This window comes from Rhinopithecus roxellana, chromosome 17 (genome assembly GCF_007565055.1).
Source record: "Rhinopithecus roxellana isolate Shanxi Qingling chromosome 17, ASM756505v1, whole genome shotgun sequence".
NCBI lineage: Eukaryota > Metazoa > Chordata > Mammalia > Primates > Cercopithecidae > Rhinopithecus > Rhinopithecus roxellana.
Genome location: NC_044565.1, coordinates 3922213 through 3949124, shown reverse-complemented (window position 1 = coordinate 3949124; position 26912 = coordinate 3922213). Strand labels below are relative to the sequence as shown.

The 26912-nt window shown below is 44.8% G+C and overlaps 1 protein-coding gene across 1 annotated transcript in view; it reads left to right on the top strand.

Annotated features, from left to right (window-relative positions):
- NT5DC4 (5'-nucleotidase domain containing 4) overlaps positions 1–26912 on the top strand; it is a 54296-nt gene that overhangs the window by 7447 nt on the left and 19937 nt on the right. The window contains 3 exon segments of the mRNA XM_010376356.2: positions 2013–2221; positions 22503–22584; positions 24521–24692. Of these exon segments, the coding sequence (XP_010374658.2) occupies positions 2013–2221; positions 22503–22584; positions 24521–24692 (463 nt within the window).

The window sequence follows — 26912 nt, the reverse complement described above, 5'->3', positions numbered from 1 at the left end:
GTTGCCCAGACTAGAATGCAATGGCACGATCTTGGCTCACTGCAATCTCCACCTCCTGGATTCAAGTGATTCTCCTGCCTCAGCCTCCCGAGTAGCTGGATTATAGACCCGTGCCACCACGCCCTGCTAATTTTTGTATTTTTAGTAGAGACAGGGTTTCACCATGTTGGCCAGGCTGGTCTTGAACTCCTGACCTCAGGTGATCTGCCCACCTCAGCCTCCCAAAGTGCTGGGATTACAGGCATGAGCCACCGCACCCGGCCAATAGTCACAATTTTCTGAGAAATGATTTACCCACAAAGAACTTACACACATGTCTCTTCTTTCATTGGACCTTTGCCCTAAAGCAAACACAAGATAAGGAGGTAAATGGGCCCATCTTAAGAGTTGAGCCAGCTGAAGCCCAGAAGAGGGACATCCCTTGGTTCTGGTGCTTTCCTGTTCACTTTAACTCAATTCTGCCGACCCCAGGGCCTTTGTATGGACGGGGAACCCAGAACTGCTTTATTATTAGGTCGCTGGAGAAAATGAGGGCAGACCTGAAAGGAGAAAGAACCTGCGAGCGACAGAAGCAAAAGTAGTTTTATCAAAGTAAAAGCTAATTACAAAAAGATATTTGGAGTTGCTGCTTGGACAGAAAAGTTCCCAAACTACTTGGAAAATGATGTTCTTGCTGCTGGTCGATCTTTAAGGGATAGCATTCAATTTACTCCAGGGCTGAGTTTGTTGATCTGCATTGAGGGCTGGGAAGTGGAAGTAGCTGTAGGATCTGACTCTTTCAGATGAAAAATCCAAGACTTTTATTTTGGACAGGGATTTTTCAAACCCTCCTTCTGCCTGTGCCACATTCTGCAAGATTCAAGGGGAAGAGAACAGAAGAAACAGGGTTCTAATAACTCCATCCATTCAAGCAGCTCATTGCTGTACCAGTAGTGTCCAGTAGGAACATAATATGAGCTCATACGTAACTGCAATTTCTCTAGAAGCCACATTTTGAAAAGAAACGGGCAGGCTGGGTGAGGTGGCTCATGCCTGTAATCCTAGCACTTTTGGAGGCTGAGGCGGGAGGATTGCTTGAGCCTAGGAGTTTGAGACCAGCCTGGGCAACATAGAGAGACCCCATCTCTACAGAAAAATTAGCTGGGTACAGTGGCATGCCTTTAGTCCTAGCTACTCAGGAGTTTGAGGTGGGAGGATCGCTTGAGTCCAGGAGGCGGAGGAGGTTGCAGCGAGCTGTGATCATGTCATTGCACTCCAGCCCGGGCGACAGAGTGAGACCCCGTCTCAGAAACAACAACAACAACAACAACAACAAACAGAAGGAATTAATTATTATTATTATTTGAGACGGAGTTTTGCTCTTGTTGCCCAAGCTGGAGTGTAATGGTGCCATCTCGGCTCACCGCAACCTCCGCCTCCCGGGTACAAGCGATTATCTTGCCTCAGCCTCCTGAGTAGCTGGGATCATAGGCATGTGCCACCACGCCCGGCTAATTTTGCATTTTTAGTAGAGATGGGGTTTCACCATGTTGGTCAGGCTGGTCTTTAACTCCTGACCTCAGGTGTTCCGCCTCCCTTGGTCTTCCAAAGTGTTGGGATTACAGGAGTGAGCCACTGTGCCTGGCCAGAATTAATTTTAATAATATGTGCTTTTACCTAATATATCAAAAATATTATTTCAACACATAAGCAACATAAAACTTATTGAGGGACTTGATATCAGTTTTTGATACCAGCCTTGAAATCTGGTGCATATTTTCCACTTAGAGCACATGTGAATTGGGACTAGCCATACCTCCCGGGCTTGTTAGCCACAGTGGTTAGTGCTTACCATAATGGACAGTGCAGCTTTAAGCCCGATGAGGTAGGCAGGGCTTATTTCCCCCTTTTACAGATGGAAAAAGAGGTTCAGAAACCTACAGGTGTTCCTTGGCTGAGCAGCAGGAACCCAGGCCCCAAGCCTTCCTGCTCCCCACAGGCGGCTTCTCCCATTCTCTCACTTCGCTCCACAGCCTGAAGCACAGTCCCGGCCTCCTTGCAGCTCACAGGCAGCTGGAGAGGCAGAACCAGCTTCAGCTCCAGTGTAATGACTACCGTGACTGCAGCAGAGCGGGGCTTCCATGCAGGGAGGGGGCCGTGAAGGCGGGAGGAGACAAGGCCAAGTTATCTCTCAGCGACGGAATGGCTTTGGCTGTGAGCTTCGTGTGGGCAGGGCTCCCCAGTAAGCTGGCAACAGATCCCCTGAGACTTTCCTGAGGAGCCACCTGCTAGCATTTTTTTCTTTTTCGTTTTAAGACAAGGTCTTGCTCTGTTACTAAGGCTGGGCTCAAGTCCACCTACCTCAGCTTCCAAGTAGTTGGGACTACAGGCGCACACCAGCACACCCTACTAATTTTTAATTTTTTTTTTTTTAAAGAGATGGGGTCTTACTATGTTGCCCAGGCTGGTCTCAAACTCCTGAGCTCAAGCAATCCTCCCACCTTGGCCTCCCAAATGGCTGGGATTACAGGTGTGAACCACCATGCCCCGCCTACCTGCCAGCTCTCTGTACCTTTAACTCATGGTGTTCATCTGCACACAGTCTTTCATGTTTCCATGAGCCTTGGCCCCTCCAGAGAGACTGAAAGTGCCTGGCAGAAAGAAGAGAAGGCATCCATTAAAATAACAATGGTAACATTCCTACAAATACGGTAGCAACGCATGTCTACCCAGGGCAAAGTGGTTCTCCCACTGACAATGCAGTATTTCTCCAGCATCCCTGGGAGGCAGATTGGATACGCATTATTTCCCATGTTGGGGGCCATTCTCCACTGCCCCCAGGCCCTGTGCTGGCCTTCTGGAGGAGCACTGACTGCCCTCATGCCAGGGTCCTGCTGTCCACTTGGGGTCTGCAGGCTGGTTTTCCCTTGGACATGGCCAACTCAGAGATTATTTGATGTGATCCATACATTTAGGTGCTTTTTCTAATAAAAGTTTTATTACAATAAAAGTAAATCTAGAAAAAGTTTTTTGAAAAGCAAATACTGGCCAATCACAAACTCTTGGCTCTATAGACAAACAGCTTGGGCATGGGTTATACACGCCCAAGGGACAGCTTGGCATGGGACAGCTTGGGCATGGGTTATACACGGAGCCTGTGCTGCTGAGCAAAGCCAGGGGGAGGGCTGAGAATGAAAAGACAACGTCATTGCCTGGCCCTGCCACTCAACATAGAGACTTCAAAGATGTCTCTATGGATATCACAAAGATCTAAATATGCTTTAGTTAATTTCAATGCTATAGCCAATTCTATCTAACAGTGTCAAACAGTATTAGTCAATGAATTAGATCTTTAAAGTGCTTTTCTGAATTGATGCACAATTTTACAGCATGACCTTGAGCCTGGATAAAATCCGTTCCCTGCCTTGAACGATGCTGTGATGATCAACTGTATTAGTTTAAAGGAAAGTGCTCTGTAAACCAGGAGGTTACAACAAATACATACAGGTTATTACGATTAATCATCCTCATTCATTTTTCTTTAACCCAGCTGCAACTGGTATTAATCTTTGTAGTTTTTGTGAGAATCTTCTCATCAAAAAGCTTCTGTAGTCTTTAAAAAATATATCTTTTCCCCTCAGGCCCTCAGTAACAGTTTTTGAGACAGGGTCTCTCTGTCGCCCAGGCTGGAGTGCAGTGGTACAATCTCAGCTCACTGCAACCTCTGCCTCCCTGGCTCAAGCAATCCTCCTGCCTTAGCCTCCCGGGTAGCTGGGACCACAGGCACGCAACACCATGTCTGGCTAACTTTTGTATTTTTTATAGAGATGGTGACTCACCATGTTGCCCAGGCTGGTCTCAGACTTATGGGCTTAAGTGATCCTGCCAGCTCACCCTCTGAAAGTGCTAGGATTATAAGCATGAGCCACCATGCCTGGCCAGCCTCTGCAGTCTTAAGTTTCCTACATAAAAAATATTTATTTTGCCCTCAGCCCAGAACCCATCTTCTCATTCTGGCACCTAAGAACCAGGAGCAGGCTGGAGCAGGAACTAAGTCACTGTGACCTTTCGCTCTTGACTGCTCCTTTTTTTACAGTCAGGGTATGTTTCCACACACGACTTTCCATGCCCTCTGCTCCCTAGGCCACCCTGCCTTTCACCCCAGGCCCAGTGATCAAGACAGGTGGGGACTGAGTTCATGGCTCCTGTCCTAGAGTGAAGAGGGAGTGAGTTAAGAGCAAAGGCCAGGGTCCCCACCGCCAGAGGAGAGTAGGGTCAGGCCAGAGCTCTCAGATTCTGCTGTGGGTGGGCTCTGACTGCACGGTGGGGGGCACTCGCCGGAGGCATCATCTGGAGGTGGAAAGTGGATCTGCTGACAGCCATCGTGGGTGTTCCGTCCTTGAGTCTGCTTTTCCTGATGTTACTCATCTGTTTGCCTGTCGGGATGAACATCAAATTCCAAAAACAAAATGAAGCCAGTGGCCAGCCCACACCCCTGTGCCTTCCTGATGAAGATGCCCTGAGCTAGGTGGTTGGCCCGCCTCAGTGTGATGAAGGTGAGCATGTTGTCACCCTTCTTTCCTCAGCCTGCCCAGGACCTTCAGGGAGAGCAGGCAGAGGAAGGCTACTTCACCCCCTCACCTGGACCTGGTCTCCTTTGATGCTGGCACAGAGGATGTGAGGAGTCTGATAGAGGCTGTCTGATTTTCTCTGGGGTCCTGAATATAAATGGACAACAATGGTGGTCATACTCTTCCATCATTCATTCATAAATACCCCCAAGCCTACACACACAAGTAATTGTAGCTGGGTGCACTGCTGCATACCTGTAGTCCCAGTTACTCTGGCGTCTGTAGTTTCAGTTACTCCGGAGGTTGAGGCAGGAGGATTGCTTGAGAACAGGAATTCACGTCCTAGATCCTGGGCAACATAGTGAGACCTCATGTGCACACACACACACAAATATAACCGACATATCAACTTTTCACTCAAAACCTCCTCTTCTATTTATGTTTTTCAACCAGGTCAGGCAAGGTGGCTCATGCCTGTAATGCCAGCAACTCAGGAAGCTAAGGCGGGAGGATGGCTTGAGGCTAGGACTTTGAGACCTGCCTAGACAACACAGCAAGATGCTGTTCCTAAAAAAAGTTTTAAAAATTACCCGGATATAGTGGTATGCACCTGTAGTCCCAGCTACTTGGGAGGCTGAGGTAGGAGGATCATTTGAGTCCAGGAGATTGAGGCTGCAGTGAACTTTGACCCTGCCACTGCACTCCAGCCTGGGCAACAGAGTGAGAACCTGTCTCTTAAAAAAAGAAAAGATACGCCAAATAAAAACTTAAAAAAAAGTCTGCAGTACTGACAGCCCACCAAATTAAGATTCTCAGCTGACGTTAGCAGACTACCAGTTCCTCACCACCTGCTTCTTCCAAAGGCTCTGCCTTTTGCCAGAATGCATATATTATTTTATCTTTTCTCTCATGTACACATTGTGATATATTTGTAGACATATTCCTTTTCTTTTAAAAATAATTATTTTAAACTTAAAAAATTTAAAGATAATACATGAATATGGTAAAAAAAAAAAAAAAAAAAAAAAAAAAAATTCAAACCGTAATGGAAAAATGTAAAATGAGAAGAAAAATTCCTCCTCCCCATGGCATTCTCATTTCTCAGGGACAGCCACGGTGAACAGATCAGTGAGTATCTTTCCTAACATTCACAATGTGTGATATGCTCGTTTGATGTCACCCCAATAAAACCGGGTGTCCATGCTCTTGCCTTAGCACAGTGACTGTGCAAAAGAAATACAAATCTGACCTCACGTTCGAACTAGTCTAGTTCTTTACTTAAGATCCCTGGAGGCCGGGCGCAGTGGCTCACACCTGTAATCCCAGCACTTTGGGAGGCTGAGGCGGGCGAATCACAAGGTCAGGAGATCGAGACCATCCTGGCTAACACGGTGAAACCCCGTCTCTACTAAAAAATACAAAAAATACGCTGGACGTGGTGGTGGGCGCCTGTAGTCCCAGCTACTGGGGAGGCTGAGACAGCAGAATTGGCGTGAACCCAGGAGGCGGAACTTGCAGTGAGCCGAGATCGCGCCACTGCGCTCCAGCCTGGGCAACAGAGCAAGACTCCGTCTCAAAAAAAAAAAAAAAAAAAAAAGCCGGGCGCGGTGGCTCAAGCCTGTAATCCCAGCACTTTGGGAGGCTGAGACAGGCGGATCACGAGGTCAGGAGTTCGAGACCATCCTGGCTAACACGGTGAAACCCTGTCTCTACTAAAAAATACAAAAAAAGCTAGCCGGGCGAGGTGGCTGGCGCCTGTAGTCCCAGCTACTTGGAAGGCTGAGGCAGGAGAATGGCTTAAACCCGGGAGGCGGAGCTTGCAGTGAGCTGAGATCCGGCCACTGCACTCCAGCCCAGGCGACAGAGCAAGACTCCATCTCAAAAAAAAAAAAAAAAGAAAGAAAAGGAAAAAAAAAATCCCTAGAGAGTGCTAAGGACAGAGGCGCACAACACACATATATGTGTCTCAGGATTTGCAGCTGTAAGCAACAGAAATCATTGTTTTCTGTTAGACAATACTGGTGCTCATAGAATCTCTGGATAACTCACAGCTAGGAGGCTCTGCAGACGAGACCAACCCCTAGAATCATGCGGCAGAGTTGGTATGGTTAGAATGTGACCACAGACATAGGCACTGGTGGCTGCAGCTTGCAACACCATGACACCCAATCTGCGTCCCGGTTGCTGGCTGCGTGGACTGCTCCAACTGCCACCCAGGAGACTGGAGATATTGCCACCACTGCCACCTCATGGACTGAGTGGGTTTTACAGAGTGCTTCATGTGACTAATTTCTTTTTCTTTCTTTTTTTGAGACAGGGTCTCTGCTCGCTGTAGCCTCAACCTCCCAGGCTCAGGCAATCCTCCCACCTCAGCCTCCCGAGTAGCTGGGTTCACAGGCACACACCACCACGCCCAGCTAATTTTTGTATTTTATTGTAGAGAAGGTTTCTCGCCGTGTTGCCCAGGATTTGATTGGTGGAGTGACGAGTCCCAACCCTCCCTGCAAGGAAAACTGAGGACGTGAGTCTCTGGCATTTTCAGCTTCTACTGTGAAGGGAATTCTGCCTTCTAGAGACGGGGTTCCTTTAACAGACAGAGGATCAGATGCTGGATGGCTCAAAGGAATGAAAATTGCCTTCTACAATACCACCCTGCAAAGCTTCTTAAAAACACTGTTTTTTTCTCTGACCCCCAAGTGTCTTCCTTTCTCTTTCTCTCAGGTACTCCCTCTCTCTTTGACTCTGCATTCTACCGTCTGCTTTTTTTACTGCCTTGTGGAGTTCCTTGATTCCTTAGGGGGTGGTAGGGAAACTGAATGCTTCCGCTTTAATAATTTTGTTCCTGCCACATATACATGTGAGAGGGCCTAAAATATGTGTGCAGTTTTTACACAAGGGATGTTGTACTCTGCCCAATGTCTGGCACCTTGCTTTGAACAGCATAGATCAGGGATCATTCCATTTTCATACAAACAGAGTGCTACCTTATTCTCTTAGATGGCTGAACAGTGAATGAACAGTGATTTATTCTTCTTCTTTTTTTTTTTTCCTGGAAGCATGCTAGACGACTCACCATGATTTATTTAGTACATCTTCCCCTGATTGACGTTAGGTTGTTGTCAGCGTTTAGTGACCAAAACAGTACTGCACCCCGATGCATATGTATTACTTGTCTGTGTTAAGTCGGGACGTTGCTTAGTCCAGCTGGAGGAGAATTCTAGCCTTTAACACTCCTGGGTGTGAAGTCACAGTGGGCTGGGTGGGCCTCCCAGGGCCTGCTTCCAGAGAAGTCTCCGTATGTCTTGTGGGTGGCTGTAGAACCTGGGAGTGAGGCTTGGCAGTAAATCTGCAGTGAGAAATGTCACAACCCAAACAGTAACTCATACACAGATCTTCACATGTCTCATTCCACAAGGATCAGCAGCTAGACCATTACCTGGAGCTACAGACCTGATGAAAGCCCCAGAAATGGCTAAGGCAGAGGAAGTGCCTGGGAGTTGTTTTTGGCAATTTGACACAATATCTTTTAGATATTTTTAAAGCCACTGAGCAATTCAAATCCTCATGTTTAGGGATAGATTCAAAGGCCAGTCTTTTCACTATTGGACTGGAATGATTTTTAGTCATCTCACCTCCCAGCATTTACTCCTTTTCCTGGATGCAGCAGCCCCATCTCCTTCCAGGGTGTCACCTGTTCAGGTCAGGTACCTCCTCAGGGGAAGCATCCCTCACCTACCAGGTTGCCAGGGCATGTGACTCTGTCTGGAACAACCACACCCTCTCTCCTGGACTTCACCTGCTGCGAGGAGTGAGGCTAGAACCAGAGAAACCTCGCTGATGCTGACTCATGCTGGAGGTTCCTGCAGAGTGAGCGTCAGAGCTCATGAGCTCATCTCCTTAGAAACCAGCATGCCTGAACTTGACCTCTGGCTTCTGCAGCCAGGCAGCAACAGTAACAACAGCAACTCCCTCCCCGCTCCTCAGGGCCCATTTCTGCCCAGCTTCTCCTGCCTTGGTCCATCGTAGTCTACACTCCTCCTGGGCCGTCCTCCCAGCCCCTCAACCATCCTGGCTTCCTGTTAGGCAGAGGTCCCCTTGACCCATCCCATACCTCCCTCACTTCCATGCTCACCTGGAAGCTGCAACCAGAGCCAGCTAAAGCTCTGCATCCCCCACCCCAAGTACACCTTCACTCTCCCTCCAAAGCCCTGTCTCACCTCAATGAGATGCCTCACTACGATTCTGGAACCATTTCATCCTAATTGGGATCAGTTTCTCCCCAGTCCTGTGACTTCTGCCTCTCGTCACCCTGAAGGCAGGCAGGAGAGCCCTGGTGTGGCAAAGCTGGGTGGGGAGCAAATGGGCACAGGAGAGAAGGGGGAAGGTGCGGGAGGATGAGTCACTGGCAGAGTGGGCAGGGGTGCTAAGGAAGGGAATGAGTGCATGGACCTGGGCTTGATGACTCAGCTACTGAACACCAAGATACTGCAATTTGAGAGTTCCAGAAAATTCTCCCTACTTAGTGCTAGCTATTTTACCAGCCTGGGTTAATACAGGATCTTTGGATCCCTTGAGAAAATGAAAATATTTAAACTGTGACCCCATTAAAATCCAGGCACTGTTATTTGGATTTGTTCATAACTAAGACCCAACAAAGACCAAGCAGTAAGAGGATGAGACACCGGCCTGTTGGCTCCAGAAGACGAAAAACAAATCAGAAAATCTGAATTTGAGGACTAGTTTCCCACTTACTACTGAGCCACCTTAAGCAAGGTGTTTGATTTTTCTAAACACCAATTCTCTCATTCATACCAGGTCTCTCCTGCTGTCTGGAGAATGGGTCAAAGTGGGTGAGGGAAGGAATGACCCAGAAGTGAGGCTGGAGGCGGCAGGAAAAGAGTGGAGTGCCAGCATCCCTGCTTCTCCCTGCGCTCCCCAGGCAGCCCCTACACACACCTCCCTGTCCCCAAAACCCCCAGCCATGTCTCCATGGAAATGAGGCAGGAGCACAGAGCAGGCTCTGAGGTGTGCATTGCTGTGCATCTGTAGTTGCTGTATAGAGTGAGAGCAAATCTGGCAACAAATTTGATAGTAGGTAAATAAATGAGGTGGTCCCAGGAGAGAACTGCTCATGCTCTGGAAGACTCATGTGACCAAAAAGGGCAAACAGGGTGTCCTAATTTTTTTTATTTTTATTTTTTTTGAGACAGAGTCTCCCTCTGTTGCCCAGGCTGGGGGCAATGGTGCAATCTCGGCTCACTGCAAGCTCTGGCTCTCAGGTTCAAGCAATTCTCCTGCCTCAGCCTCCAGAGTAGCTGGGATTACAGGCACGCGCCACCACGCCCAGCTAATTTTTGTACTTTTAGTAGAGATGGCGTTTCGCTATGTTGGTCACGCTAGTCTCGAACTCCTGACCTCACGTGATCCGCCACCTCGGCCTCCCTAGATGCTGGGATCACAGGCATGAGCCACCACACCCGGCCCACAGTGTTCTATTTAACAAGCAGTCTGGCCCAGCTGTCATTGGAAATCCACCTGGCTTCAGGTCAGCCCCATGCTGGGCCCTTCCTGAACTCTTTAGACCCTAGGCTGTTGCCAGTGGGGGTGGGGTGGTGCGGGAGGTGGGTGCTGGGTTTTGTTCACCTAGAAGTTTTCAAATGAAACCGTGTTCTGGACTCTGGAATGCCCGTGAGGCCTTCAGTAGACCCCACATCATCACCTCTCAGTGCCTGCCCTGACAGGAACTAGGACCCGTTGTGAATGTGAGGGGAGCATGGCCATGGGCTGGGCATGAGCAGCTGTCCCCAGGCTGTCACATTCAGAAGACACCTAAGCTTTGAGGATTTACTGGTTCTTTCCTCCTCCTGGAAGGCCTCCACTGGTTTTAAACAAATGATTGATGCATTTATTTATTTATTTATCTATTTATCTATTTTATTGATTGATTGATTGATTGAGACGGAGTCTTGCTCTGTAGTCGCCCAGGCTGGAGTGCAGTGGCTCCCTCTCAGCTCACTGAAACCTCCACTTTCTGGGTTCAAGCGATTTTCCTGCCTCAGCCTCCCAAGTAGCTGGGATTACAGGCACTTACCACCACGCCAGGATGACTTTTTTGTTTTGTTTTGTTTTTGAGACGGAGTCTCGCTCTGTCACCCAGGCTGGAGTACAGTGGTGCCATCTTGGCTCACTGCAGCCTTTGCCTCCCGGGCTCAAGCGATTCTCTTGCCTCAGCCTCCCCAGTAGCTGGGATTACAGGGTGTGCCACCACGCCCGGCTAAGTTTTGTAATTTTAGTATAGACGAGGTTTCACCATGTTGGCCAGGATGGTCTCAAACTCCTGACCTTAAGTGATCCACCCTTCGAAGATCCCTGCTCTCTCAGAATTTGTAATATAAACATAATGTTAATGAGAGGTACAAATTAGAGAACTTATTGAAGTCAAAAGAGTGAGATTTAAAAAATACAGTGCAGTTTTGGAAGTGGAGAAATTGGAATCCTTGTGCATTGCTGGGGGGAATGCATTTTAATTTTAATTTTTAATGTTTTTTAGAGACAAGGTCTCACCGTGGCCCAGGCTGAGTGCAGCGGAGCTTTCATAGCACACTGAAGCATTGAACTCCTGGGCACATGCGATCCTCTCACCTCATCGTTCCGAAGTGCTGAGATTACAGAGGTGAGCCTGACTGGGAATATACCATGGTATATAGCCTCTGTGGAAGACAGTCTGATAGTTCCCAAAAAGTTAAACATAGAGTCAACATATGATCCAACAATTCCTCGTTTAGGTCTATACCTCAAAGAATTGAAAGCAGGGATTCAAACAGATAGATAGCTATACACCCATGCTCATAGCAGCATTATTCACGAGGATCAAAAAGTGAAAACAACAGGAGAATAAATAAGCAAAATGTGTTGTAGTCATACAATGGAATATTATGCAGCCTTAAAAACAAAGAAAGTTGGCTGGGCGCGGTGGCTCATGCCTGTAATCCCAGCACTTTGGGAGGCTGAGGCGGGTGGATCACCTGAGGTCAAGAGTTCGAGACCAGCCTAGCTAACATGGTGAAACCCAGTCTCTACTAAAAAATACAGAAATTAGCTGGGCATAGTGGCGGGTACCTGTAATCCCAGCTAATCACTGGAACCGGAGAGGCGGAGGTTGTAGTGAGCTGAGATTGCGCCACTGTACTCCAGCCTGGGCAAAAAGAGGGAAACTCTATCTCAAAAAAACAAAACAAAAAAAAAAAAAAAAACAGGAAGGGAATTCTGATACATGCTATAACATGGGTGAACCTTGAAAACAATTACACTAAGTGAAATCAGCCAGACACAAAAGGAAAAATCCTGTATGATTCTATTTACATGAAGTACATAGGAAAATTCATAGAGAAAGAACACAGAATAGTGGCAACCAGAGCCTGAGGGGCAGGGGAAATGAGTTAGTGTCTAATGAGTACAGTTTCAGTATGGGAAGATGAGATGTTCTGGAGATGGATGGTAGTGACGGTTGCACAGCAGTGTGAATGTACTTAATGCCACTGAACCGTACACTTAAAAAGGGGTAAGGCCAGGCGCAGTGGCTCACGCCTGTAATCCCAGCACTTAGGGAGGCTGAGGTGGGTGGATCACGAGGTCAGGAGATGGAGACCATCCTGGCTAACACGGTGAAACCCTGTCTCTCCTAAAAATACAAAAATTAGCTGGACATGGTGGTGGGCACCTGTAGTCCCAGCTACTCAGGAGGCTGAGGCAGGAGAATGGCATGAACCTGGGAGGCGGAGCTTGCAGTGAGCCAAGATCGTGCCACTGCACTCCAGCCTGGGCAACAGAGTGAGACTCCCTCTCACAAAAAAAAAATACATAAATAAAGGGTTAAAAAGTGGCACATTTTATGTTGTGTATATTTCACCACAATAAATGACAAAAAAGTAACGAATGCACATAGTAAACTAATTCATTCAAAAAAGTGAATGTTTTCCAATTGACTTTCCCACCATGTTTCCCAGTCTTGCTTCTCAGAGTTACCCATTGTTAGCAGATGCTGGTGGATCCTCCAAGACATGTTATCTCTACACAAATAGAATCACACTGTCTACAAAACTGCAACTTTTGTTTTCACTTGCTAATATCACAACCATCTTTCCAATTCAGTACAGGAGCATCAACCTCATTCTTCAGAAAATTTCATTTTAGGATATTCCATAATTTAACCAGTTCTCTCTTGATGAACATTTCGGTAACTTCCAGATTTTTGCTCTGCAAACTATGCCACATTACATGTTTTTGTGCTGCATTACTTATCTTTTACATAGCTGTGGGAAGATATCTGTTAGGTAAATTCCCAGAAAAGGGGTTTCTGGATCAAAGGGCATGTGTGCTAAAAATGTTGGTAGATACTGCAAAATTGCCCCACAAAAATAATGTGTTATTTTTCATTCCCACCAATGGGCTAACTTGTTGGCCGTCCCTCTATCCCTCCCTCCCTCTCTTCGTCCCTTCTCTTCCTCCTTTTATTTCCTTCCTTCTACCTAACAAACAGACAAGTAAAAAGTACTTTTTTTGGCTGGGCACGGAGGCTCACGCCTGTAATCCCAGCACTTTGGGAGGCCAAGGTGGGCGGATCACTTGAGGTCAGGAGTTTGAGACCAGCCTGGCCAACATGGTGAAGCCCCATCTCTACTAAAAATGCAAAAAATTAGCCAGATGTGGTGGCAGGTGCCTGTAATCCCAGCTACTCGGGAGGCTGAGGTGGGAGAATTACTTGAACCCAGGAGGCGAAGGTTGCAGTGAGCTGAGATGGCGCCACTGCACTCCAGGCTGGGTGACAGAGTGAGACTCCATCTAAAAACAAACAACAACAAAAAAGTACTTTTTTTCAAGGTACATAACAGGAATAAAAATAAAATTTATACTGTTCTCATAGTTTGGTGATTCAGGTTTGCTGTGTTTATATGACAGATTATTTTGAAATGTTTGGGCCTTAGGCATGCTTTTTGTGTTGTCAATACACATTTTAAAAAATATCTTTTATTTTAAGGAATGACTGTTGTGCTCAGGGTGTAATTTTAGGTTTGGTTGTATCACCCTTTCTTCATATGATTACTTATTTCCCTGAAATTTTAAAGTTTTTTGAATAGGTAATATACTTCCATGGCTCACAATTCAGAAATAAGGAACAATGTACTGTGAACAATTTATCACTTTCTCTTATTTCCTGTCTCAGTTCCTACCACCTTCTCTGTCCTCTGAAATCCTGTTTTTAGTTTCTTATATATTCCTCCGGGTTTCTTTATGCAAATGGAAGAAACTTCAAATATAGATTCTTATTCCTGTTTTTTAAAATAAATACTTTCATCTTTTATTTTAGATTCAGGAGGTATATGTGCATGTTTGTTACCTGGATATATTGTGTGATGATGAGGTTTAGGGTACAATTGATCCGGTCACTCAGGTAGTGAGCTTAGTACCCAGTAGTTAGTTTTTCAACCCTTCTCCTCCTTCCTCCCTTTTTCCCTCCCTCCCCTCTCTAGTAGTCCCCAGTGCCTATGGTTGCCATTTTTGTGTCCATGTATATCCAATGTTTAACTCTCACTTACAAGTGAGGACATGTGGTATTGGTTTTCTGTTCCTGCATTAATTCACTTAGAAGTCCTCCAACTGTATCCATGTTGCTGTAAAGAATGTGTTTTGCTCTTTTTTATGGCTGCATAGCATTCCATAAAGTAGAGGTACCACAGTTTCTTTGTTTAATCCATGGATGAGCACCAATCCATGACTTTGCTATTGTGAATAGCACTGTGATGAACATACAAGTACATGAGTCTTTTGGTAGAACTATTTGTTTTCCTTTGGGTATAAACCCAGTAATGGGACTGCTGGGCTGATTGATAGCTCTGCTTTAAGATCTTTAAGAAATCTCAAAATTACTTTCCACAGTGATTTAACTAATTTACATGCCCACTAACAGTGTCTAAACGTTTTGTTTTCTCCATAGCCTCATCAGCTTTTTTTTGACTTTGTAGTAATAGCTATTCTGACTGGTGTGAGATGGTGTCTCATTATGGTTTTGATTCCCAGTTTTCTGATGGTTAGTGGTGTGGAGCATTTTTCATATGTTTGTTGGCTCCGTGTGTATGTCTTCTTTGGAGAAGTGTTTGTTCATGTCTCTTGCCTACTTTTTAATGGGGTTATTTGTTTTTTTCTTGTTGTTACTCCCTTCTTTTTTTTTTTACACAGAATTTAGATACTATTTGTTCTACAACCTTTTCCCCCCACAGTTGTTGGTAAATCTTGGAGTTCTTTCCTTACGAGTAGATAGAAAGCTTCCTCATTCTTTTTTTTTTTAAATTAAGGTATGATTGACGTGCCAAAAGGCTGTACATATTCAGTTTGTACATCTTGATGAGTTGAAAATAAATATACACCCATGAACCTGTCACCATAACAAAGCCATAAACATAACCATCAAATCTGAAAGTTTTCTCTCTCTTCCTCTTTTTTTGTGAGTGTGATAAGAACATTTAATATGAGCTCTATCCTCTTAACACAATTTTAAGTGTGCAATACAGTATTGTTAACTGTATGTGCCATGCTGTACAGCAGATCTCTAGGATTTGTTCATCTTGAATAGCTGAAACTTTGTAGCCTTGACCAACGTCTCCCTGTTTCCCTCGCCCCCCAGTCCCTGGAACCCTCATTTTTCATAGTTGTATGTGCATAAAGTATTGCATTACTGTGGGGCCTTAACTTTATTTAACCAGCCTTCTATTGATGGATATGTTACTTACTTTACTGTTATAAGTAGTGTTACCATAAACAGCCTTATATATGTGGGCATTTTGGATTTGTACAAATCAATCCTAAGTGTAAAAGTGGAATGGGTCAAAGGATTTATTATTTTTTTTAGAGTCATGATCTTGCTGGAGTGTGGTGATACTATCATGGCTCACTATGGCCTCAAACTCCTGGGCCCAAGCAATCCTCCCACCTCAGCTTCCCAAGTAGTTAGGACTACATCACAGCCAACTAATTTTAAACATGTTTTTTGTAGAGATGGGATATTGCTCTGTTGCCTGGGCTGGTCTCAAACTCTTGAGTTCAAATGATCCTCCTGCCTCTGCCACCCAGAGTGCTGGGATTATAGGCATGAGCCACCACGCCTGGCTAATTTATCTCATTTTGACAGATGCTGTCAGATTGCCTTTCAGAAGTGGTTGTATCCATTTACATTCCCACAAAGAATGTTTGAAAGTTCCTCTTTTTCCACAGACTCACCAACAGAGAATGTTAACAACTAGTTGGATTTTTGCCAATGTGATAGGTGAAAATTATCTGTAGTGTTAATTTGCAGTTATTTAATGAGAGAGTTTGATGATCTTATACGTTTAAGAGTCAGTTGATTTTCTTTTCTTTGAATTATTTGCTCATTTTTCTCTTATTGGGTTATTGATGTTTTTCTAGAAGCTCTTTATGTATTAGGGAGATTCACTCTTGTCTGTGATATGAGTTGTAAGTTCCTCTTCCCACAGAGCCACCTGTTTTTGGTTTTGCTTATGGTATATTTCATCACTGCTTTCTGAATTATAATTGTTTAATTTTTTTAAATTTTGAAATAATTTATGACCCAAAGAGTTACAAAGATAGTACAGACAGTTCCCTTAAATCCTTCTTTCAGCTTCCCCCACTGTCCTCCAGAATCATGATACAATGACTTTTGGTCAGAAAGGTAACATTGACTAAGCAGAGTTAATTAATATGTAGATTTCAGTTGGGTTTCCCTTGTTTTCCACCTAATGTCCTTTTTCTGTCCAGGATCCGATCTAGGATCCTATTTTGATTGAGTTGTGATATCCTCTGAATCTCCCATCTGTCACAGTTTCTCAGTCTTTTCTTGTTTTTCATGACCTGGACAGTTTTTAACAGTAATGGTTGGGTATTTTGTAGAATGTTCCTCACCTTAAGTCCATTTAGTGTTTTCTCATGATTATATGAAGGTTACGGATAATAACCTTCATATATTGGGGAGAATAATGCAGAAGTAATGTGCTTTTCTACCAGTGCACCATGTCAGGGTACATGATATTAACTCTGATTGCTTGGCTAAGACACTGTCTGTCTGGTTACTCCACTGTAAAATTTCTATTTTCCAACTTGTAATTAACAAGTATTTTGGGGGAGGTACTTTGAAACTACTGAAATATCCTGATTTCTCTTAAGCTTCTGATGCAGGGCAAGTGAGCCTCCAAATTGGAGATTAGCCAGAGGGGGTTTTTGGCTTTGCTCAGGAAAGAATTCAAGAGTGAGCCAGTGGTGTTAGACAGCAACTTTTATTGATGCGGTAGCGAAGAGCAGTAGCAGAGGAACTGCTTCTTCTGGAGCAGGGCTACCCATAAGCAATGTGTCCAGAGCAGCAGCTCAGGGGCAGTTCTGCGGTCATACTTATACGTACTTTATTTATTATTATTATTATTATTATTATTATTATTATTATTTTTGAGACAGGGTCTCGCTTTGTTGCCCAGGCTGGAGTGCAGTGGAGTGATCTCGGCTCACTGCAACCTCTGCCTCCCTGGTTCAGGCGATTCTCCTGCCTCAGCCTCCTGAGTAGCTGGGACTACAGGCATGTGCCACCACGCCCGGCTAATTTTTTATGTTTTTAGAGGAGACAGGATTTCACCATGTTGGCCAGGCTGATCTTGAACTCCTGACCTCAAGTGATCCACCTGCCTCGGCCTCCCAAAGTGCTGGGATTACAGGTGTGAGCCACCATGACCGGCCTGTATTTTATATGCAAATTAAGTGATGTGTTATTTAGAAATTTCTAGAAAAGGAGTCATAACTTCCAGATATTGCCATGGCAATGGTAAACTGTCATGGTGCTGGTGGGTGAGTCTGATGGAGAGATATTTTTGGTGCCTCTTCTCTGTTTCAGCCAGTCTTCAATCTCATCTGGAGTCAAGTTCTGCCTCCTACCTCACTTCTACCCACTAATTTTAGCATTTTTATGTGGATCTTGTTACAGACTGGACCAGGTACATAATTTGTAGGTCTTAGCACAAAGCGAAAATTCAGAATCCCTTTTAAATAAATTATTAGGAATTTCTAGATGGAGACAGCAGAGAATTAAACAAAGTGTGGGGTTTTAGTTATTGCTGTGGAATTTTGATGGTGATTTTACCATTTCACTCATTATTTCTACGCTTATTAATTGGAGTTCTTCTGTAAGGAAGAGCTGTCCCTTCTGCCCTATTTATTTATTAAGTCATTTATTTACAACAATATGAATTTGTGGACATTTATTTCATTCCTTGGGTTATAAGTCAATACTATTGTTATTCATTTTTGCTACTCATATTGTTTCAGTTTTGAAAACTTGGAGAGCTCTTTCAAGTGGTTCTTGTGTTCTTTTAATAAGCCCCCATCTTTTCTTATTTTTTTTTTTTCTTTTTGAGATGGAGTCTTGCTCTGTCACCCAGGCTGGAGTGCAATGGTGCGATCTCGGCTCACTGCAACCTTCGCCTCCCAGGTTCAAGTGATTCTCCTGCCTCAGCCTCCTGAGTACCTGGGATTACAGGTGCTCGCCACTGGGCCCAGCGAATTTTTGTGTTTTTAGTAGAGACAGGGTTTTGCCATGTTGGCCAGGCTGGTCTCAAACTCCTGACCTCAGGTGATCCGCCTGCCTTGGCCCCCCAAAGTGCTGGGATTACAGACGTGAGCCACCACACCCAGCCTTTATTTTTTATTTCTTTTAGTACTTCCTTACTTCCTGGTAACACAAGATGCTCCAGGTTTATTTGCATTTTCTCTTTCTTAACCCTGGAATCAACCACTTCTCCAGGGATCCCTGATTCTTCTTATTATTGGAGAATGGTATTTAGACGCTAAGTGTGCTCATAGGTACTGGAGTGTTACTGTTTCTAGCCCCTCTCGGTGAACAGAGCTAGGAAATAGTAACCCATACTTACAAACATATTTTATTTCATCCTATTATTTCACTCACGTTTTTCAAATATCATTGCTTTTTTTTTTTTTTTTTTTTTTTTTTTTCTTTTTTGAGAGGTAGTCTTGTTCCGTCAACCAGGCTGGAGTGCAATGGTGCAATCTCAGCTCACCACAACCCCAACATCCCAAGTTCAAGTGATTCTCCTGCTCCAGCCTCCTGAGTAGCTGGGATTACAGGTGCACACCACCATGCCCAGCTGATTTTTGTCTTTTTAGTAGAGACAGGTTTCACCATGTTGGCCAGGCTGGCCTCCAACTCCTGACTTCATGATCCTCCCACCTCGGCCTCCCAAAATGCTGTGGGATTGCAGGTGTGAGCCTCTGCGCCCTGCCAATCATTGCTGTTTTTAAATTAATAAACTTTATCTTTTAAAGCAGTTTTGGTTTCACAGCAAAACTGAGCAGAAGGTGCAGAGAGTCCCCATCCACCTCTCCCCACACATGTACAACCTCCCACACCATGGACATCCCCCACCAAACTGTTACAATCGATGCACCTGCACTGACTCACCCTCATCACCCAGAGTCCACAGTTTACATTGGAGTTCGCTCTTGGTGCTGTACATTCCATGGGTTTTGACAAATGTGTAATTACATATTTCCACCATTATAGGATCATGCAGAATAGTTTCACTGTCCTCAAAATCCTCTGTGCTCTGCCTGCTCATCCTCTCCCTTCCCCCAACCCTTGGTAACCACTGACCTTTCTGCTGTCTCCATAGTTTTGCCCTTTGAGAATGTCATGTAGGTGGAATCATACCGTATGGACCTTTTTCGGCTGGCTTGTTTCACTTAGTAATATGCATCGAAGTTTCTTCCCTGTCTTCCATGGCTTGATAGCTAATTTCTTTTTATCAGTAATATTCCGTTGTCTCGATGTACCACAGTTTATTTATCCATTCACCTATTGTAGGGCATCCTAGTTGCCTCTAGGTTTTGGCAATTATGACTAAATCTGCTGTAAACTTCTGTGTGCAGGTTTTTTTTTCTTTTAGATAGGGTCTCACTCTGTTGCCCAGGCTGGAGAGCAGAGGCACAGTCATTGTTCACTGCAGCCTTGACCTGCTGGGCTCAAGCGATCCTCTCACCTCAGCGTCCCAAGTAACTGGGACTACAGGCATATGTCACCATGCCTGGTTAATTTAATTTTTTTTTTTTTTTTTAAGATATGTGGTTTCTCTATGTTGCTCAGGCTGGTCTCAAACTCCTGGCCTCAAGCAATCCTCCAGCCTTGGCCTCCCAAAGTGCTGGGATTGCAGGTGTGAGCCACCGTGGCCTCTCTGTGCAGATTTTTCTGTGGACATAAATTTTAAATTCATTTGAGCAAATATCAAGTAGTGTGACTACTGAAACATATGGTAAGAGTATGTTTTGCTTTGCAAGAAACTTCCAATTTGTCTCCCAAAGTGGCTGTACCATTTTGTATTTCCCACTAAAAATGAATGAGAGTTCCTGCTGCTCCACATTTTCACCATTATTTGGTGTTGTCCCTGTTTTGGATTCTGGACATCCTAATAGGCATGTGGTGGTACCTCATTATTGTTTTAATTTACAATTTCCTAATGATATATAATGTTGAACATCTTCTCATATGCTTACTTACCATCTGGGTATCCTGTTTGGTGAGGTGCCTGTTAAGCTTTTTTGCCCATTTAAAAAACGTTATTTTTTACTTTTTTAGAGATAGGATCTTGCTGTGTCACTTACGCTGGAGTGCCGTGGCACAATTGTAGCTCACTGCAACCTTAAACTCCTGGGCTCAAGTGATACTCCTGCCTCAGCCTCTTGAGTAGTTGGGAGTACAAGCACATGCCACTGTTCCTGGATAATAATAGTAGTTATTATTATTAATTGTAGAGAAGGGGGTCTCACTATGTTGCTGGGCCTGGTCTTGAACTCCTGGCCTCAAAGTGATGCTCCCACCTTGGCCTCCCTAAGTGCTGGGATTACAGGTGTGAACCACTGCACCCAGCCTTTTGCCTATTTTTAAATTGAGTTGTTTGTTTTCTAGTTGTTGCATTTTAGGTGTTTTTTTGTGGGGGACTAAGGAGATGGGGTTTCACTTCATTGCCCAGGCTAGAGTGCAGTGGTACAGTCATGGCTCACTGCAGACTCAACCTCCTGGGCTCAAGCGATCCTTCTGCCTCAGCCTCCTGAATAGCTGGAACTTTTTATTTTGTTTTGTGGAGATGGGATCTCACTATGTTGGCCAGGTTGGTATTGAACCCTTAGTCTCAAGCAGTCCACCCACCTCAGCCTCTCAAAGTGCTGGGATTACAGGAATGAGCTATGATGCCTGGCTAAGAGTTCTTTGTATAATCTGGATAACAGTGCTTTGTCAGATATGTCTTTTGCAAATGTTTTCTACTAGTTCGTGGCTTCTCTAATCAGTCTCTTGGCATTGTCTTTCAATATTACTACTTTTAAATTAATCACTTTGAAACTCTATAGAGAATTTTTAAGTTCATTTTATTTATTTATTTTTTCGAGATGGAATCTTGCTATGTCGCCCAGGCTGGAATGCAGTGGTACAATCTCGGCTCACTGCAGCCTCTGCCTGCCGGGTTCATGTGATTCTCCTGCCTCAGCCTCCCCAGTAGTTGGGACTACAGGCATGTGCCACCATGCCCAGCTAAGTTTTGCAGCTTTACCATGTGTGGTTTCACCATGTTGACCAGGCAGGCCTCGAACTCCTGACCTCAGGTGATCAACCCGCCTCTTCCTCCCAAAGTGCTGGGATTACAGGCGTGAGCCACTGCTCCCAGCCTTTAAGTTCATTTTTAAAAGTTGTTTTTTCTTCTTTTTCTTTTTTCTTTTTTTTTTTGAGATGAAGTTTCACTCATGTTGCCCAGGCTGGCATTTAATGGCGTGATCTTGGCTCACTGCAGCCTCCACCTCCTGGGTTCAAGTGATTCTCCTGCCTCAGCCTCCCAAATAGCTGGGATTACAGGCATGCACCACCATGCCCAGCTAATTTTTATTGTTGTTGTTATTGTATTTTTAGTAGAGATGGGGTTTTGCCATGTTGACCAGGCTGGTCTTGAACTCCTGGCCACAGGTAATCCGCCCTCCTCAGTGTCCCAAAGTGCTGGGATTACAGGCCTAAGCCACTGCACTCAGTCTCATTTTTAAAAGTTTGAACTCATTTTTCCCTTGTCCTTTAGTATGTTTTTCAGTCTCTGCCTTCTTCCCTCTTATCCTGTCTTCACCCTTTCACAGCTTGACTCATTCAATAAACGTTGAGAGTGCACCTACTATGTGCCAGTCTCTATGGATACTGTGGGTATGCTATGGAACAAAAAAGATAAGCTCCGTGCTCTCTTGAGTCTTCCTGAAGGGTCACATCTACTACATACATAGAAATTTTAAAAGAAATGCATGCTCGTTATTAAAAAAAAAAAAAAAAATAGGAGTGTATAAAGTAGGATGTGAATGCTTCCCCTCAGTCACCCTAATCCCACTCCTCTGCAGTCTCTACAGTTAATGGGTTGGGGTATAGACTTCCATGGTACCTTTGGATAAACCAAATCTGCATGATGTGGAGGGTCTCGGGTTGGGGCAGGACCTGGCAAAAGTATTTCCAGATGGAAACTGGCACTGGTTGGGATGTAAAACCCAAGTCAGAGTATCCCCATTTTCATTCCCAAAAGGTCTGTTTTCGCTAGGCTTGCCTGGTTGTTGCCTGCTGACCTTGGAATTACTTGAGGCTTCCAAAATGTGTTCCTTGGAACCCTGGCTGGGATGCTGTTCTGAAAGATTCCACCGTCAAAGGAATATGAGATACACTCTCTATTGTATTTCCTTCTTGGGGGCTCATTATGCATATCAAAGCGTCACAGCTCCGAGAATTCCTGTAATCACAACTCCTGTTTATTCCAATGTTCCCTAAGTGTATTTAATCATGTCTTCTGTTTGTTCCATGTAACTCGAGTAACCCCTTGTTGATCCCAGGTTCTGTGGAACTGACTCAGGGAGCCCAGGAGCCCAGTGCTAGTCCATCTGCATGTGGCTCTTGCACCAATAGCTCAAGCAGGTAAGCAAGCAAAGTGTTCCAGATCAGTGACTGACACAGCGTCCTGTGCAAATGTGCAAATGTGCAAATGTTGACTACAGCATTTCTCCAGGGCATTTTGAATCTTTCTAGGGTGAGCCAAAGGCCTCCGAGGATGTGAGCTTCCCCTGAAAAAAATTCACAGCAGATGATGAGTGATGCAGACCAACCTTGCCACCACTCATGCAAGAACATTCTATATTCACTACCTTTGCTTGTGAAACCCAGTGACCACTGTGGGCTCTAGGCTTATTTAGACATAAGCCTGGCTTGCACTCCAAATTCAATGCCTTTTAGAAATCTAAAGTACTCCTCAGAATTTCCACCATTTCCCTAGATACCATGCCCTCATGTTATCTCTGACTTTAGCTCCTGTTCCTACGGGTGCTGTCCTGGTTCCACGCCTCCAGATGGTAAAAATGTCAGCCCTTGAGATTTCTGTGAAGGGAGCTGTTCGCAGCAAGCATGTGCTATATGGGAGGTTTGGAGCAGGAGTGGGCATGTGAAGAAGACAGAGGAGAGGTCTCGGCAGCCGATGGGATAGTAGGCAGCCCCATCTGTAGAGTACTCTGATCTTGGGGGCACCACTGGCCTACATCTCATCCAGTCCTGGCTTCCTTTGCACGTGTTGCTGCTGTATGTCTGTCTCTTCCTTTCCTTCCCCCCTTTCCACCTCCTTCACTGGAGCGAGACTCCTGACTCACGCAAGCGTTCAGCCCTATCTGTAGATCTCACCTTACTCAGAGGGGCTTATCAGGCCGGTGGTGAGGGAGTGTGGTCTGTAACCTCAGGAAGTGGGTTGGCCTGTTGGAGCATGAGCTCTTTTTTGGCTTTGTAGCTCTTGGTATTTGTTCTTCTTGGGTTTTCTAGTGCTTTCTGAAAACTCTGCTTTCTCAGGCTGTAGGACTCGGAATTCAGGGCATTTCCCAACGTGGGGGCAATGAAGGAAGCATAGACAGAGAGATATGTGATGTGCATGAGAAAGGACAATTTTTAAAATTTGTAATGAGAAAAAATTTCTTGGAAAAGATAATCTAAACAAAAGAAAAAAATCCAAGTTATAAGAAGAGTATACCGGGAAAACCAAGCCTCCCTCCCCACGTTCAGTCCCTTAGTTTGTGTTCCTAAAATAGCCACGGTCACCAGCTTGTTATTGATTTTTTGGGAAATGTTTTATGTGTATATAAACAGAAATGTATATGTATTCTCCCCCATTAAAAAGTAAATGACAGGCTGGACGCAGTTGCTCACGCCTATAATCCCAGCACTTTGGGAGGCTGAGGTGGGTGGAACATTTGAGATCAGGAGTTCGAGACCAGCTTGGCCAACATGGTGAAACCCCTTCTCTACTAAAAATACAAAAATTAGTTGTGCATGGTGGCAGGTGCCTGTAATCCCAGCTACTCGGGAGGCTGAGGCAGGAGAATCGCTTGAACCCACGAGGTAGAGGTTGTAGTGAGCCTGAGATTGCATCACTGCACTCCAGCCTGGGCGACAGAGTGAGACTCTGTCTCACAAAAACAAACAAACAGACAAACAAACAACAACAAATAAATAAATAAATGGTAGCCTGTCATACATATAATTTTACGTTTGCCTTTTAAAAATTTAACAGCATACCTTCACTATTTTACATGGAGCTACTTATAAATATATGTTCATAAACAGACACTACGCACATATATTTTATTTTTTTCCTTTTATTGGCACAAAAGTCAAACCTAGGTGATCCTTCTCATCGGCCATTGGAGAAGGCTTCTAGGACATGGGATTTTCCAGTATGAGGTGGGATTCTGGGTGCCAGACATTCCTGATGTCAGATTTAGTGATGATGAACACTAAGCATCGTTTCTGATTGCTCATAGCTGCGGCAGATTGTATCCTTGTTCCCAGTTCTCTTCTGTCCACTCTGTAACAGGATCTGTCTGTATCACCCCAGGCCACGGGACCTGGAGCACCTTCCTGTGGGAGGAGTGTATTCCCTTGCTTCTTCAGCTTTAGGCTTGGAAGAGGGTGGGAGTTGTACACGCCAAATAAGGGCCATTGTGGACTTCTGCTTTGTGTCTTTGTCTGTGACCATGAGGATGGAGGTAGGAGCTGGGCTCTTCCTTCAGCTTGGGTCTCAGACTAAGAAGACATGGAATAAAGCCACAGTTGACCCACATTTTATGAATAATGTGCATGAGAAATAAACCATGCTGGTTGTAATCCCCTAAAATTCCGGAGTTGTTGGTTACAGCAGCCTAACCTGGTGAAAGGTGACTCCTGCCAGGAGACAGTGTTGGCTGTGCTCAGTCACAAAGCACCAGACAGCTCTGAGGACCTGATTCCTTGCTTGCAGTGTCCTCTATTTGATCTGGATCAGCTGTTAGTTGATAAAGAAGCTGAGCTGTAATCACAGTCCTTTGGGAGACCAAGGCAGGTGGATCACCTGAGGTCAGGAGTTTGAGACCAGCCTGACCAACATGGTGAAGCCCCATCTCTACTAAAAATACAAAATTTGCCAGGCGTGGTGGTGCATGCCTGTAATCCCAGCTACTTGGGGAGGCTGAGGCAGGAAAATTGCTTGAACCTAGGAGGTGGGAGTTACAGTGAGCTGAGATCGCACCATTGCACTCCAGCCTGGGCAATGAGAGCAAAACTCTGTCTCAAAAAAAAAAAAAAAAAAGGAACCTCAGGTTGTTATTACAGGAACCAAGATGTCCCATACTTAGTCACTTTTCTATACTTTCTATATTACGTGGAAGTGCCAATGGCTGGGGATTTTCAGGAAGCCATCTGGCAATGCAAAACAAGAGTTTTCGCTTCTAGAAATCTAGCTCAAGATAATAATTAAAGATATACAGGGAGGCTCATAAAAGAGTTATTTGAAAAATTGGAAGCCACTAAATGCCCCATTACAGGGGAAGAATGTATACACTATTCTATATGATGGACATTCTGAAACCATTAAAAATCAAGTTGCTGAATATTTAATGACTTAAAGGAGATGTTGATCTTGAATACTGAATGAAATAAACAGGACACAGAACTGTGTATGTATGACCATCCTAATTTGCAGAACAAATTTGGGATTGTGCAGTTTATAATTTTATATAGTTTTTCACTTACACTTGTGAATAAGCATTTCCCCTCAGTCGTCAAATATGTAAATATGTATAAAAAGAAGACCAGGAAGGAAATAAGCAAAAATAGCGGTTATTTCTAGTAGATAGCATTTCGTATCCTGTACTTTCTATATTTTCTAAACATTCTATGATGACTGTGTACTACTTTTATAATTAAAAAAAAAAAAAGTGGCTGCTACTTAAAAATGAGAATTATTCCGGTCAGCTCTAGGGCTGTGCCTCTGTGCTGTGGTTACCCAGGGGCCTTAACTGGGGCTCCTTGTCTAAGAACAAGCCTGTGTGTTTAATTAGGTCACTCTCCTGCCGACCTAGAATCTCTGCACAGGGCTTAGCTTGTGCTGCCCAGAACCCTCCAGGAGCCGCCCTCCAAGGGAACTCTCAGCTTCTCACAGACAGGCACTGCTTCTGCCTGCTGAGTGTGAATCTGAGACTTCTGTGAACTGTCACTCCGACAGAGCTGCCACTCTCAGGCCTCTCCAACCTATTTTCTTTAAGAATCAATTCAGACGGCCAGACACAGTGGCTTCTGCCTATAATCCCAGCACTTTGGGAGGTTAAGGCGGGTGGATCACTTGAGGTAAGGAGTTCGAGACCAGCCTGGCCAACTTGGTAAAACCCCGTCTCTACTAAAAAATACAAAAATTAGCTGGGTGTGGTGGCATGCACCTGTAATCTCAGCTACTTGGAAGGCTAAGGCAGAAGAATTGCTTGAACCCAGGAGGCAGAGGTGGCAGTGAGCCGAGATCGTGCCACTGCACTACAGTCTGGGCGACAGAGTGAGATTCTGACTCAAAAAAAAAATAAAAAAATAAAAAAATAAAAATAAATAAATAAATAAATTCAGACATATCTTATTGAAGAGAAAATGAAGACTTGGGAACATTTTAACAATTTTGGGATGATGAGAATTCATTAATTCATTAATGAACAATAGCTGTGGTTGCAGGCAGCTACCAGTCATTGTTTCCTATGGCCTTCCCCGTATGTCCTGTGTCACATGCATTCAGGCTCTGGAGTGACTGGTGTGTGGACAGAGGAGAGGGAGAATTCTCAGAAGTCAAGCTGGTGTGACAGCTGTAAGAGCTGCCTGGGAAGGAGCTCATCCCAAGGGGAGAAGGAGCTTGGCATAAGCAGCTTGACTCAATAGGAAAGCCTTCAGTATAGACCTCCTGGTCTGCTTCC